General features: G+C 43.9%; 1 protein-coding gene across 26 annotated transcripts in view; it reads right to left on the reverse strand.

Annotated features, from left to right (window-relative positions):
- MYCBP2 (MYC binding protein 2) overlaps positions 1 to 16,651 on the reverse strand; it is a 444,438-nt gene that overhangs the window by 370,949 nt on the left and 56,838 nt on the right. For all 26 annotated transcript variants that reach the window (XM_038370114.2, XM_043504638.1, XM_043504632.1 and 23 more), the window contains exon 4: positions 3,901 to 4,054. In XM_038370114.2, coding sequence (XP_038226042.1) covers positions 3,901 to 4,054 — 154 coding nt within the window. The remainder of the gene's footprint in view (positions 1 to 3,900; positions 4,055 to 16,651) is intronic.

Genomic DNA, 16,651 nt, shown 5'->3' on the forward strand with positions numbered 1-16,651 from the left:
CTGCTGTTAACATGTACATTTAAACAGAGACGTGGTTCTCCTAACTGACTATCGGATGAAGTAGCTTCCAATTCTTTCACAGATATCCAACACATACCTCAGATGTACAAATTCTGTGTGGAATGTTCTGAGGACTATCTCCTGTGGTCAGGGGAGACCAGGTGTGTGTGGATAAATGCCTGAGCTAAGCAAAAACATCACTTCACTGATGAAAAGGTGAAGTATTGAGACTTCACAGACAAGGCTCTCACTTCAAACTCTGCAGGCTGACAGAGGTTCAAAAGATGTCTTAATAAGCATATTCAATACCAAATTGCATTTTCAAGCCTCTACTTTAGATATTTTTTTTAATTTTCTGAGAATTAGTGGGTTTATTCACCTTGTAGCAGATGAAATTACAAAAATATGTTTGTGAAGTGTGCTTGCTTTAAAAGATGAGTAAGAACACTGGTCTATGAATAAATCAATAATCCGAGTAATCCTTGCTTGAAATGAGCTCGAGTGGTACCCTCCGTTGCATTTATTTCAAGCCCTGGAAAAGTCTGAGTTACTGGATGACTGTTGAAAAATGGAATGTTTCAGTTTGAGAAGAGTCTTTCCTCCATAGTTCTCACCATTCAACAGCCAAGACACAGGGTTCCAGAATATGGATATACCAGGGGCCTGGGAAATAATAGATGTTTCCTTGTGAGCAGATGAAGAGGAAGATGAAAAAGTAATTCCAGTAGGTCTAAAAACCTACATTCTACTCCAGGAGGGATTAGTCACTAGTATCAGCAATTCCTTTTCTTGCCTGATTTGTCTTTGTATTCTGGAGGACAGGGAAGAAGCAGCAAAGGCCTTCAGAAGACCAATTAGCCAAGGTTACAATTCACCCATAGCTTTTTCGGCTGGATTTGTGACTGAAAGAAAATGTGGGTCTTTATATTCTGCTCAGCTGAGAAAAGACCGCTCTCGGAAATTCTCAATTTTTTTTTTTAAATCAAGTAGTGGAACATGAACTAATACATTCCCCATTCCACATGGCCCTCTTATTACCTATTTAGTTTGCCTCTATAGTGAGATAATGTGTAGGGCCTGAACAGATACCAGATTTAATTACCCAACCTTTAAAATGTTGTGTCTGTGAAGACAAGACGCGCTTCTCAAAAATTAGTTTTTTTAGAGCTGTCGATTAATCACAGTTAAATCATGCGATAAAAAAATTAATCACGATTTTAAAAAATGTATCTCGATTAATCGCAATTTGAATAGCACTGTTACACAATAGAATAGCAATTGAAATTTATTAAATATTTTGGATGTTTTTCTACATTTTCATATATATTGTATTCTGTGTCGTAACTGAAATCAAAGTGTATATTATTTTTATTACAAATATTTACACTGTAAAAATGATAAACAAAAACAGTGTTTTTCAATTCACCTCATACAAGTACTGTAGTGCAATCTGTCGTGAAAATGCAACTTAAAAAATGTATATATTTTTTTACATAACTTCCCTCAAAAGTAAAACAATGTAAAACTTCAGAGCCTACAAGTCCACTCACTCCTACTTCTTGTTCAGCCAATCACTAAGACAAACAACTTTGTTTACATTTATAGAAGGTAATACTGCCCTCTCCTTATTTACAATGTCACCAGGAAATGAGAACAGGTATTTACAGGGTACTTTTGTAGACTGCATTGCAAGGTATTTACATGCCAGATATGCTAAACATTCATATGCCCTTTCATGCTTCGGCCACCATGCCAGAGGACATGCTTCCATGCTGATGACACTCGTTAAAAAAAATAATGCGTTAATTAAATTTGTGACAACTCCTTGGGGGAGAATTGTATATCCCCTGCTCCGTTTTACCCACATTCTGCCATATATTTCATGTTATAGCAGTCTTGGATGATGACCCAGAGCACATATTGTTCATTCTAAGAACATTTTCACAGCAAATTTCAAAAAACACAAAGAAGGTACCAATGTGACATTTCTAAAGATAGCTACAGCACTCAACATAAGGTTTAAGAATCTGAAGTGCCTTCCAAAATCTGAGAGGGACAAGGTGTGGAGCATGCTTTCAGAAGTCTTAAAAGGACAACACTCCAATGCGGAAACTACAGAACCTGAACCACCAAAAAAGAAAATCAACCTTCTGCTGTGGCATCTGACCCAGATAATGAAAATGAACATATGCTGGTCCTCACTGCTTTGGATTGTTATTGAGCAGAACTCGTCATCAGCATGGACACATGTCTCCTAGAAAGGTGGTTGAAGCATGAAGGGACACATGAAGCTTTAGTGCATTTGGCACGGAAATATCTTGCAACGGTGGTTACAACAGTGCCATGAGAACACCTGTTCTCACTTCACGTGACATGGTAAACAAGAAGCAGGCAGCATTATCTCCTGCAAATGAAACAAACTTGTTTGTCTGAGGGATCGGCTGAACAAGTAGGACTGAGTGAACTTGCAGGCTCTACAATTTTACATTGCATTCAAAAATGAAACATGTTTTTTGTACATAATTCATTTATAAAGTCGATTTATAAGAGATTGCACTACAGTACCTGTATTAGGTGAACTGAAATACTATTTCTTTTGGGTTTTTTACAGTGCAAATACTTGTAATCAAAAATAAATATAAAGTGAGCATTGTACACTTTGTATTGTGTTGTAATTGAAATAAATATATTTGAAAATGTAGAAAACATCCAAAAATATTTAAATAAAGGATATTCTATTGTTTAACGTGCGACTAATCGTGATTAATTCTTTTAATCGCTTGACAGCCCTACTTTTTTTTGTAAACTATGTCTTGAAAATAAAAACACACTTGCATTGTGATCACATGCATTTCTTTTTCCTGTTTAGCTATTGAACAACACGGACAAAATCTTCCTCTTTACTGTTTCTTCTTTTATGTCAGCTGCTGTATTACAAAGCAGCTATGTGTAGATTGATATACAACTGGATAGCAAATCCAACTTCTAGCAATTTTTCATGCAGTACACCTCACCAAAATTAGAAGTTTTGTGCAAACATATGTACCAGTTGTATTGGTTATCTCTGCAAGTGAATACCGAAGCTAGTTTTCTAGCCTGGGAATATACAGTAGTATCAATAGCCCAGGAGTCTGAACAGGTTTTAGAACAATACATGTTCAAGTACAAACATGGACAGCCTGAGTTTCTTACTCTATTATTATGGTGAAGACTTTTTCTATGATCATTTCCACAGTGTAATTAATTCCACTGCATGCACTTCTTTTGCTACTTTTCATATGCAGAGCTGTTAAGAGGTAGATCAACATGTTTTCAGTACCACCAAAAACCAAAAGAATCAAAATACTGATATTACATTTATATGCAACAATACCATTGTGCAAGAGTGACAACAAACAAAACGTGACATTCCTCTGTGTATTATTCAACTTTTATACAATAGATATACAATTTTTTAGCATGCACTAGTAGTATAGGATAGTGGCTTTCCAAAGTATTGCCTTGTTTTCTCTGAGACCAACGTCTTACAGAATTAGTAAAACCAAAATAAACCTCAACTAGTTGGACTTTCTGGTTTCTTTATCACTACACTGTACCAGTAACCACAGAACTGAATGTCATAAAAGCACAGAATGAAGTGTCTCTTTTACAAAGATAAAGGGTAAGAGTGTCCAATTCCCTTGAGGGGAAGTCCCCAGAATAATTAAATGCATCAGTTTATAACAGAAAACAGAATACAAACCCTATGAATGCCTTGTATAAATAATCCATTAAAATAGATGAAAAAAACACCATCCTCTTCTCATTCACAGTTAATGACCATCTTTTCTTTTTTTTGGGGGGGGGGGGAGGGGAAGAGGGGCACCAAACATAAGCTCACACGAAAGAATGAAATATTACCTAAAACTTCAGGAGGCTCTGATTGGAGGCCTTCTGGCTGCTGGCCCTGGAGCACATTAAGCAGAGCTTGAAGACTCCTGAAACACAGCGATGGATGGGAAAATCTTGTCTCCTTGATCAATTCAAAAACTTCACATAGTCCAACTTCAATGATCTAAAAAAGTACAACACACATTTTTAACACAAGACCCATTATCAGGATGCTTCGTTCAGCCATAAAAATATTTACATAATGGTATGAATTTCTCTTTAGCTTAACACACAAATTCTACCATGTAAATATAGAAAATCATGGCAGTACATAGACAGAAATAATCAAACCAAATTCTCAAACAAGTATAATTTTGAATATGACACAGAGATACGGTTATTCTAATATGAATGGTTTCAGAGTAGAATGTGTCTACATAATTAGATATTTAATATTTAAAAACCCCTGAACAAAGCTGATTGTTTTCAACTTTTAGATAGTGCCATGGCTACAGGACGAACTGTACCTTGGACCTCTATTTCCTCTCAAATGCATCCCTTGTGTGACTGGCCTGGTTTCCTGCACCTCACTGCGTGGAGTCATGAAGTTCAACCATACTTAGACTGGATCTATGGGCTGCAGACCCCCTGGTTACCAACCACATGAATGGCATAAGCCCAATTGGGTTTTAGCACCTGTAACAGCTTCTATTGGAGAGCCTGTGACAGTATAAGTTTACAGTGACACAGAAAATGAAGGTTACTTATAACTGGAGTTCTTTCAGATGACTCTGCACATTCACACTGATGGGTTAAGGCTGCTGTCACAGCTCAAAGGGTGTAATCACCTCATTGCAGTGCCAATCACAGTGCTCACATCGTTCCTTACATTGTTAGCTTTTTTGATTACCACCACACCCTGAGCAGATGTTTTCAGAGAACTACTCACAATGACTACAAGAGCTCTTTCTTGACTGGTAACAGCTAATTAATATGGCCCCCCATCATTTTGTATGCATTATTGGGTTTATGTTTTCCAATATGCATTACTTTGCACCTATCAGCACTGAATTTCATCTGCCTTTTTGTTACCCAGTTGCCTAGTTTTGTGAAACCCCTTAGTAACTCTTCACATCTGCTTTGGACTTAACTGTTTTGAGTAACTCTGTGTCACCTGCAAACTTTGCCACCTCACTGTTTATCCCTTTTTCCAGATCATTTATGTATATACTGAACAGGACTGGTTCCAGTCTACATATCTTTGGCATACAAGGATGTTAAATTTAATTACATTATGGTTGCGATTACTGAGCAGTTCAGCTATATTCACTTGTTGGACCAGATCCCGTGCTTTAGGACTAAATCAAAAATTGTCTCTCCCATTGTGTGTTCCAGGATTGCATCCTGGAATAGCTAGTCACTAAGGGTATGTCTACACTGCCCACATTACAGCGCGGCCGCACTGATGTTGGCAGTGTAGACATGCTTTATTGCTGGGAAGAGCTCTCCCAGCGATAAAAAAAACCACCCCAAATGAGTGGCTCCCAGCAATAAAGCGGTCTATACTGTCGCTTTTCAGCGCTAAAATTGTCGTCGCTCAGAGGGGGGGGGGCGGGGGCGAGGTGTTTTTCACACCCCTGAATGACAAAAGTTTTAGCGTGGAAGTGGCAGTGTAGACACAGACTAAGTGTCTAGAAGTTTTATTTCTGCATCCCATCCTGAGGTAATGTCTATCCAGTATACAAGGATACAGTAGAACCTCAGAGTTACGAAAACCTCAGAAATGGAGATTGTTCATAACTTTGAACAAAACATTATGGTTGTCCTTTCAAAAGTTACAACGAACATTGACTTAAAACAGCTTTGAAACTTTACTATGAAGAAAAATGCTGCTTTTAACCATTTTAATTTAAATGAAACACACAAAAATAGTTTCCTTGCCTTGTCAAATTTTTTTTTTAACTTTTTTTTGTAGTAATTTATGTTTAACAGTACTGTAGTTGCATGCACGTGTGCTTGTGCTGCTGCCTGATGCGTACTTCCGGTTCAAAATGAAATATGTGGTTGACCAGTCACTTCGTAACTCTGGCTTTCATAACTTTGAGATTCTACTGTAGTTGAAATCCCCCATTGTTATTGGGTTCACTGTGAGTTTGTAGCCGCTCCAATCTTCCTGAACATTTTACCATCCTAGTCAGGTAGTCAGTAGTATGCTCCTACTGCTATACTCTTATTATTCAAGCACGGAATTTCTATCCACAGAGATTCTAGGGTACAGTTTGATTAATTTAAGATTTTCATTAGATTTGATTCTATGTTTTGTTTCACATATAATGCTACTCCCCCAACAGCACGACCTACTTTGTCATTCCTATATATTTTGTACCCTGGTATTACCCACGTCCAATCATTATCATTGTTCCACCAAGTTTCTGTGATGCCTGTTATATTAATAGCCTCATTTAATACTCAAAAGTTTGTTCACCTTGGTATTTAGATTTCTTCAATTTGTATACGAGCACTTATAAAATTTGTAAATATTTAGTAGTTCATGTGATGCAACCGATGGGGCTCTTTGATTTGATTGCTTCTCTTCAGTTCCTACCTGTGCTTCTATTCTCTCCTCTTTACTAAGACAGAGTATCCCTGTTAATAAATCCTGCCCTAAGGGAGCACCTGTCAGATTTCCACCAGCCCTTGGTTTAAAACTCCTCTATGACCTTTTCAATTTTACATGCCAGCATTTTTGTTCAGGTGGAGCCCATCCTTCCAGTATAGGCTCTTCCTTTCCCAGAAAGTTCCCCAGTTCCTAATAAACTTAAATCCTTCCTCCCAACATCATGGTCTCATCCACACATTGACACCCTGCAGTTCTGCCTGTCTGGCTGTACCTGAACATGGAACCAGAAGCATTTCAGATTCTGGTACCATGCAACTCCCAATCTCTTACTTAACAGCCTACATTTGGCCTTTCAAGACCTCTCTCCTGCCCTTCCCTATCTCATTAGTATCTATATGTACCATGACCTAGGCTCCCTGTAAGCTGTACGGCAACGCAGCAGGCTATTTAGGGCTGCACAGCTCACCTTCTGAACTGCTGCAGCTGGGAAGAGGTGCCCCTCCCCCGACCCCGTCCAGCCCAGCCAGAGCTGCAGCAGCCAGGGAGAGGAGCCCCTCACCTGGTCCTGCCCAGTTTCGTCGGAACTGGTGCATCTCACAGCACCTCCATATTGGTGCATATAAAATTCATTCCACACATGGGTGGGAAAAATTAAGGGGAACACTGACCACGACCACCAGCTCCTCCACAGCAGTGCACTCCAAGAATACTACCACCAACATGGTGGACTGAACTTCCCACAGCATCTTAAAAAGAGTACCACAGAGGTCCTTCTTCCAACAGGCTGAGAGACAAAGAGTGCTGTAGACCCTGAATTCTTCATCTTCTCTAACGCTTCAGTTTTCTTGACGAATAATCCATCTCCTTCACAAGGAAGGTCTTCTACCTATGACTTGTTTCCTGGAGGGACAGTACAAGGTCTCAGACTCACGGACTTTAAGGCCACATGGGACCATCATGACGATCTAGTCTGACCCCCTGCACATTACAGGCCACAGTCTCTCACCCACCCACCTCCTGTAATAGACCCACAACCTCTGAGTTACTGAAGTGCTCAAATCTTGATTTAAAAGACTTCAACTTACAAAGAATCTACCATTTACTCCAATTTAAACCAGTAAGTGACCCATTCCACATTGAATCATAGAATATCAGGGTTGGAAGGGACCTCAGGAGGTCATCTAGTCCAATCCCCTGCTCAAAGCAGGACCAATCCCCAACCAAATCATCCCAGCCAGGGCTCTGTCAAGCCTGACCTTAAAAACCAAGAAGGAAGGAGATTCCACAAACTCCCTACATAATTCATTCCTGTGCTTCATCACCCTCCTAGTGAAAAAAGTTTTCCTAATATCCAACCTAAACCTCCCGCACTGCAACTTGAGACCATTACTCCTCGTTCTGTCATCTGCCACCACTGAGAACAGTCTAGATCCATCCTCTTTGGAACCCCCTTTCAGATAGCTGAAAGCAGCTATCAAATTCCCCCTCATTCTTCTCTTCAGGAGACTAAATAATCCCAATTCCCTCAGCCTCTCCTCCTAAGTCATGTGCTCCAGCTCCCTAATCATTTTTATTGCCCTCTGCGAGACTTCAAATTTTCCACATCCTTCTTGTAGTGTGAGAGTCAAAACTGAACACAGTACTCCAGATGAGGCCTCACCAATGCCGAATAAAGGGGAATAATCACTTCCCTCAATCTGCTGGCAATGCTCCAACTTATACAGCCCAAAAGGCGGTTAGCACACTGTTGACTCATATCCAGCTTCTCATTCACTGTAACCCCTAGGTCCTTTTCTGCAGAACTGCTGCCTAGCCATTCAGGCCCTAGTCTGTAGCGATGCATGGGATTCTTCCGTCCTAAGTGCAGGACTCTGCACTTGTCCTCGTTGGAGCTCAGATGTCTTTTGGCCCATACTCCAATTTGTCTAGGTCCCGCTTTATCCTATCCCTACCCTCCAGCATATCTACCTCTCCTCTCAGTTTAGTGGCATCTGCAAACTTGCTGAGGGTGCAAACCACGTTATCCTCCAGATCGTTAAAGATGATATTGAACAAAACAAGGACCAACTCTTTGGGGCACTCTGCTTGATACCGGCTGCCAACTAGACATGGAGCCATTGATCACTACCCGTTGAGCTCGATGATCTAGCCAGCTTTCTATCCACCTTATAGTCCATTCATCCAGCCCATACTACTTTAACTTGCTGCCAAGAATACTGTGGGAGACTGTGTCAAAAGCTTTGCTAAAGTCAAGGAATAACATGTCCACTGCTTTCCCCTTATCCACAGAGCCAGTTATTTCATCATAGAAGGCAATTAGGTTAGTCAGGCATGACTTGCTGTTGGTGAATCAATGCTGACTGTTCCTGATCACTTTCCTCTCCTCTAAGTGCTTCAAAATTGATTCCTTGCGGACCTGATCCATGATTTTTCCACGAACTAAAGTGAGGCTGACTGGCCTGTAGTTCCCTGGATCCTCCTCCTTCCCTTTTTTAAAGATGGGCACTACATTAGCCTTTTTCCAGTCATCCGGGACCTCCCCCGATCGCAATGAGTTCCAAAGATAATGGCCAATGGCTCTGCAATCACATCCTCCAACTCCTTTAGCAGCGCATCCGGCCTCATGAACTTGTGCTCATCCACCTTTTCTAAGTAGTCCCGAACCACTTCCTTCTCCACAGAGGGCTGGTCACCTTCCCCCCAGAGTGTGCTGTCTAGTAGTCTGGGAGCCGACCTTGTTCATGAAGACATAGGCAAAAAAAGCATTGAGTACATTAGCTTTTCCCACATCCTCCGTCACTAGGTGTCACATGCAGAAGAGGAAGGTGAAAAATATCCAGGGTCTCTGCCAATCGGACCAGGGCAGAAATTCCTTCCTGGCCCCCAGTGCAGAAATCAGTAAGACCCAGAGCATATCAGCGAGACACACTAGACACATATGTAGGAAAAAACTCAGTGTAGTAACTCAGAGCCCTCCTGATTTAATATCCCATCTTTGGCCATAGGATATTTGCTACTAGCTGTCACAGGTGGACCACATGCTATTGTACGCACTCTCCTGATACCATCCCTCTCCATAAACTTATCAAGCTCAGTCTTGAAACCCAGTTAAGATATTTGCCCCTAGTGGTCTCCTTGGGAGGCTGTTCCAGAACGTCATTCCTCTGATGGTTAGAATTTCAAGCGTAAACTTATTGATGGCCTATTTATATCCATTTGTTCTTGTGCCAACATTGACCCTCAACTTAGGGCTTGGCTATACTTGCAAGTTAGAGTGCATTAAAGTAGCCCCATGCGCCCTAACCGCGGACATGTCCACACTAGCAAGGCACGTAGAGTGCCTGGACTCTGCAGCTGGAGCCATCCCGGTAATCCACATCCACGAGAAGCATAAAGCTTGCTGCGCCCCAGCTGAAACGCCCAGGCGTCAGTGTGAATGAGGTGTTGCATTACTGCGCTGTGATTGGCCTCTGGAAATGTCCCATAATCCCCTAAAGTCAACTGGCCACTCTTCTCATTGTTTTGAAATCTGCAGGAATGCGGCTACCCCTTTCAAAGCTCTGTTTCTGACAGCCGGCATGCTTATCTGCTTCGGGACAAAGCAATCCATTATCGTGGAATGTGGTGTGTGAGAGCGAGAGGTGGGGGGGGTCTGCTGCTGTCTGAACTTACAAGATAGTATGCTGACACACTCTGCACCCCAAAACACACTTTCTCCCCCCACCTAAACACAACACACTCCCTGTCACACTCTACCCACACCTCCAGTTGATAAGCATGTTGCAGTCACTTGCACGCTGGGATAGCTACTACAATGCACTGCTCTTTGTGGCATTGCAAAAGCTACTTATGTGGCCACACCAGCGCGCTTCCAGTTGACAGTGTAAACATATGGCAACGTTTTCCCTATTGCGGTCTCCGAAGGCTGGTTTAACTCCCGCGCTCTACAGCTGCAGTTAGACCCAGAGCATATCAGCATCGTTAAATAACTCCTCTCTCTCCCTGATGTTTATCCCTCTGATGTATTTACAGAGAGCAATCATATCTACCTTCAGCCTCCATTTGGTTATGCTGAACAAGATGAAACTCCTTAAGTTTCCTCTTGTAAGGTGGTTTTCCACACCTCTGATCATCCTCGTAGCTCTTCTCTGTACCTGTTCCAGTTTATATTCATTGTTCTTAAAACATGGAAGATCAGAATTGCACACAGTATTCTAGATGAGGTCTGGCCAGTGCCTTGTATAGTAATAACACTTTCAATCTCTACTGGAAATACCTCACCTGATACATGCCAGGACTGGATTAACCTTTTTCACAGCTACATCACACGGGCAGCTCAGAGTCATCCTGTGACCGACCAATACACTTAGGTCTTCCTTCTACTCAGTCGCTTCAGTCAGTCAGCCTCGCGAACCAGCTGAGCGGCAGCGGAGCAGCGGGGACAGCAGAGCAGCTCACAGCAGGAGTTTGCCTGGGACTGGTAAGTATCCGAGTGTGTGTGTTTGCTTGCTGAGGAAGTATCCGAGCGTGTGGTTGCTGGGAGGGAGCCTGAGTGAGTGTCTGATTGGCTGCTAGCCTGCAGGGGGCGGGCATTAGGGTGTCTGTGTGTTTGCGTCAGGGAAGCCTGGCTGTTTAAAAATAGCCAGAGCCTCGCGAACCAGCTGAGCGGCAGCGAACCAGCGGAGCAGCGGGGACAGCAGAGCAGCTCACAGCAGGAGTTTGCCTGGGACTGGTAAGTATCCGAGTGTGTGTGTTTGCTTGCTGAGGAAGTATCCGAGCGTGTGTTTGCTGGGAGGGAGCCTGAGTGAGTGTCTGATTGGCTGCTAGCCTGCAGGGGGCGGGCATTAGGGTGTCTGTGTGTTTGCGTCAGGGAAGCCTGGCTGTTTAAAAATAGCCAGAGCCTCGCGAACCAGCTGAGCGGCAGCGGAGCAGCGGGGACAGCAGAGCAGCTCACAGCAGGAGTTTGCCTGGGAGTTCGCCTGGAGTGAGCCCAGTGAGGCTTACATCTTGCCAACGTCTCTGAGGAAGCTCCGTAGTAGGTAGGTGATATGGAAGGGGGGGATTCAGCTGTTGTGACCTGCACTGGATGTGCCATGTTTGTCTTTCTTCCACAGGACAGAAGCGACTTTGTCTGTACAAAGTGCAAGCTGGTCTCCATATTGGAAGAGAAGATTGAAGGTCTGGAGCAACAGGTAACGACCCTGCGTTGTATACGAGAGACTGAGGATTTTCTGGACCAAACTCAGGATAGCCTTCTAGGGGCACAAAGCTCTAAAGATGTAGAGCAGGTTGCACAGAGGAGCCAAGAGGCCAGTGAAGAAGCTTGGCAACATGTGACCTCCAGAAGAGGTAAGCGGAATGTCCGGGTTCCAGTAACACAGACACAGGTAACTAACCGCTTTCATGTTCTCTCCACAGGTACCAATGCGGAGAGTGGACCAGATGATATGTCTGGGGGGAGAAAGCGGAAGGAGACTCCGCTGGTTGGGAGGCATGAGATGCGATGTCCTGAGGTTGGGGGTTCCACGACCACCACTCCCAAGAGGAGAAGGCGGGTGGTGGTGGTCGGGGACTCTCTCCTCCGGGGGACTGAGTCATCTATCTGCCGCCCTGACCGGGAAAACCGAGAAGTCTGCTGCTTGCCAGGGGCTAAGATTCGTGATGTGACGGAGAGACTGCCGAGACTCATCAAGCCCTCGGATCGCTACCCCTTCCTGCTTCTCCACGTGGGCACCAATGATACTGCCAAGAATGACCTTGAGCGGATCACTGCGGACTACGTGGCTCTGGGAAGAAGGATAAAGGAGTTGGAGGCGCAAGTGGTGTTCTCGTCCATCCTCCCCGTGGAAGGAAAAGGCCTGGGTAGGGACCGTCGAATCGTGGAGGTCAACGAATGGCTACGCAGGTGGTGTCGGAGAGAAGGCTTTGGATTCTTTGACCATGGGATGGTGTTCCATGAAGGAGGAGTGCTGGGCAGAGACGGGCTCCATCTTACGAAGAGAGGGAAGAACATCTTTGCCAGCAGGCTGGCTAACCTAGTGAGGAGGGCTTTAAACTAGGTTCACCGGGGGAAGGAGACCAAAGCCCTGAGGTAAGTGGGAAAGCGGGATACCGGGAGGAAGCACAGGCAGGAAGGTCTGTGAGGGGAGGGCTCCTGCCTCATACTGGGAATGAGGGGCGATCAACAGGTTATCTCAAGTGCTTATATACAAATGCACAAAGCCTTGGAAACAAGCAGGGAGAACTGGAGGTCCTGGTGATGTCAAGGAATTATGACGTGATTGGAATAACAGAGACTTGGTGGGATAACTCACATGACTGGAGTACAGTCATGGATGGTTATAAACTGTTCAGGAAGGACAGGCAGGGCAGAAAAGGTGGGGGAGTAGCACTGTATGTAAGGGAGCAGTATGACTGCTCAGAGCTCCGGTACGAAACTGTGGAAAAACCTGAGTGTCTCTGGATTAAGTTTAGAAGTGTGTGCAACAAGAGTGATGTCATGGTGGGAGTCTGCTATAGACCACCGGACCAGGGGGATGAGGTGGATGAGGCTTTCTTCCGGCAACTCACGGAAGCTACTAGATCGCATGCCCTGATTCTCATGGGTGACTTTAATTTTCCTGATATCTGCTGGGAGAGCAATACAGCGGTGCATAGACAATCCAGGAAGTTTTTGGAAAGCGTAGGGGACAATTTCCTGGTGCAAGTGCTAGGGGAGCCAACTAGGGGGAGCGCTTTTCTTGACCTGCTGCTCACAAACCGGGTAGAATTAGTGGGGGAAGCAAAAGTGGATGGGAATCTGGGAGGCAGTGACCATGAGTTGGTTGAGTTCAGGATCCTGACGCAGGGAAGAAAGGTAAGCAGCAGGATACGGACCCTGGACTTCAGGAAAGCAGACTTTGACTCCCTCAGGGAACAGATGGCCAGGATCCCCTGGGGGACTAACATGAAAGGGAAGGGAGTCCAGGAGAGCTGGCTGTATTTCAAGGAATCCCTGTTGAGGTTACAGGGACAAACCATCCCGATGAGTCGAAAGAATAGTAAATATGGCAGGCGACCAGCTTGGCTTAATGGTGAAATCCTAGCGGATCTTAAACATAAAAAAGAAGCTTACAAGAAGTGGAAGGTTGGACATATGACCAGGGAAGAGTATAAAAATATTGCTCGGGCATGTAGGAAAGATATCAGGAGGGCCAAATCGCACCTGGAGCTGCAGCTAGCAAGAGATGTCAAGAGTAACAAGAAGGGTTTCTTCAGGTATGTTGGCAACAAGAAGAAAGCCAAGGAAAGTGTGGGCCCCTTACTGAATGAGGGAGGCAAGCTAGTGACAGAGGATGTGGAAAAAGCTAATGTACTCAATGCTTTTTTTGCCTCTGTTTTCACTAACAAGGTCAGCTCCCAGACTGCTGTGCTGGGCAACACAAAACGGGGAAGAGATGGCCAGCCCTCTGTAGAGATAGAGGTGGTTAGGGACTATTTAGAAAAGCTGGACGTGCACAAGTCCATGGGGCCGGACGAATTGCATCCGAGAGTGCTGAAGGAATTGGCGGCTGTGATTGCAGAGCCCTTGGCCATTATCTTTGAAAACTCGTGGCGAACGGGGGAAGTCCCGGATGACTGGAAAAAGGCTAATGTAGTGCCCATCTTTAAAAAAGGGAAGAAGGAGGATCCTGGGAACTACAGGCCAGTCAGCCTCACCTCAGTCCCTGGAAAAATCATGGAGCAGGTCCTCAAAGAATCAATCCTGAAGCACTTAGAGGAGAGGAAAGTGATCAGGAACAGTCAGCATGGATTCACCAAGGGAAGGTCATGCCTGACTAATCTAATCGCCTTTTATGATGAGATTACTGGTTCTGTGGATGAAGGGAAAGCAGTGGATGTATTGTTTCTTGACTTTAGCAAAGCTTTTGACACGGTCTCCCACAGCATTCTTGTCAGCAAGTTAAGGAAGTATGGGCCGGATGAATGCACTATAAGGTGGGTAGAAAGCTGGCTAGATTGTCGGGCTCAACGGGTAGTGATCAATGGCTCCATGTCTAGTTGGCAGCCGGTGTCAAGTGGAGTGCCCCAGGGGTCGGTCCTGGGGCCCGTTTTGTTCAATATCTTCATAAATGATCTGGAGGATGGTGTGGATTGCACTCTCAGCAAATTTGCGGATGATACTAAACTGGGAGGAGTGGTAGATACGCTGGAGGGGAGGGATAGGATACAGAAGGACCTAGACAAATTGGAGGATTGGGCCAAAAGAAATCTAATGAGGTTCAATAAGGATAAGTGCAGGGTCCTGCACTTAGGATGGAAGAATCCAATGCACCGCTACAGACTAGGGACCGAATGGCTCGGCAGCAGTTCTGCGGAAAAGGACCTAGGGTGACAGTGGACGAGAAGCTGGATATGAGTCAGCAGTGTGCCCTTGTTGCCAAGAAGGCCAATGGCATTTTGGGATGTATAAGTAGGGGCATAGCGAGCAGATCGAGGGACGTGATCGTTCCCCTCTATTCGACACTGGTGAGGCCTCATCTGGAGTACTGTGTCCAGTTTTGGGCCCCACACTACAGGAAGGATGTGGATAAATTGGAAAGAGTACAGCGAAGGGCAACAAAAATGATTAGGGGTCTAGAGCACATGACTTATGAGGAGAGGCTGAGGGAGCTGGGATTGTTTAGTCTGCAGAAGAGAAGAATGAGGGGGGATTTGATAGCTGCTTTCAACTACCTGAAAGGGGGTTTCAAAGAGGATGGCTCTAGACTGTTCTCAATGGTAGCAGATGACAGAACGAGGAGTAATGGTCTCAAGTTGCAATGGGGGAGGTTTAGATTGGATATTAGGAAAAACTTTTTCACTAAGAGGGTGGTGAAACACTGGAATGCGTTACCTAGGGAGGTGGTAGAATCTCCTTCCTTAGAGGTTTTTAAGGTCAGGCTTGACAAAGCCCTGGCTGGGATGATTTAACTGGGACTTGGTCCTGCTTTGAGCAGGGGGTTGGACTAGATGACCTTCTGGGGTCCCTTCCAACCCTGATATTCTATGATTCTATGATTCTATGATTCTAACTGAGATGTCCCCAGCTTATAGCAAAAATTCTCGTTGTTAGTCCCTAATTGCATGACCTTGCACTTTGCACTATTAAATTTCATCCCATTTTTATTACTCCAGTTTTCAATGTCACACAAATCTTGTATGATATTCTGGTCCTCCTGTGTATTGGCAATACCTCCCAACTTTGCATCATCCACAAATTATTAGCATACCCCCATGTTATGTGCCAAGGTCATTAATAAAAATGTTAATGAAGATTGGTCCCAAGACTGATCCCTGAGGAAATCCACTAGTAACCTTCCTCCAGCCTGACACTTCACTTTTCTGTATGATCCATTACAGTGTTCCCTTTAACCAGTTCCTTAACCAGCTTCCCAGACCCATATTAATCCCTATCTTCTCCAATTTAACTAATAATTTCCCATGTGGAGTGCGTTACTGAAAACCACCAAGGTTAGATCTACTGCATTTCCTTTGTCTTAAAAAACAAACACACCCACCACTAGTTAATTTCTCAAAGAAAGAGATTGGATTGGTCTGGCACAATCTACCTCTTTTAAAACCATGTTGTATTTTATCCCAATTACTGTACCTTATGTACTTAACTACTTTCTCTTTCAAAATTTGTTCCAAGACTTTGTATATAATTGAGGTCAAACTAATGGGATCACTTCTTTTCCCTTTCCTAAAAACAGGCATTATATAAGCAATTTTCCAGTCACAGGGTACAACTCCCAAGTTTACAGATTCATTAAAAATCTATGTTTTGGACTTGCAATTTCATGTGCCAGTTCCTTTAATATTCTTGAATTGAAATTATCTGGGGTCCCCATTTGGTCCCAAGCTGTTTCAGTTTGACTTCCACCTAGAACGTCGTAATTTCTACTTCCATATCCTCATTTCCATTAGCCACCCTGTCACTACTCCTAAGAGCCATATTATACCCTTATTTAAAACTGAGGCAAAGCATTCATGTAAGTGTTGGGAAGCATCTAGATTATCTTTAATATCCACCCCATCCTCAGTACTTAGCAGTCTCACTTCTTTCCTTGTTTTCTTTTTCTTTATATGTCTAAAGAACCTCTTACTATTGTATTAATTTCCTTTCCAAGATCCAACTCT

The sequence above is a fragment of the Dermochelys coriacea genome, chromosome 1 (assembly GCF_009764565.3).
Source record: "Dermochelys coriacea isolate rDerCor1 chromosome 1, rDerCor1.pri.v4, whole genome shotgun sequence".
Classification (NCBI taxonomy): Eukaryota; Metazoa; Chordata; order Testudines; family Dermochelyidae; genus Dermochelys; species Dermochelys coriacea.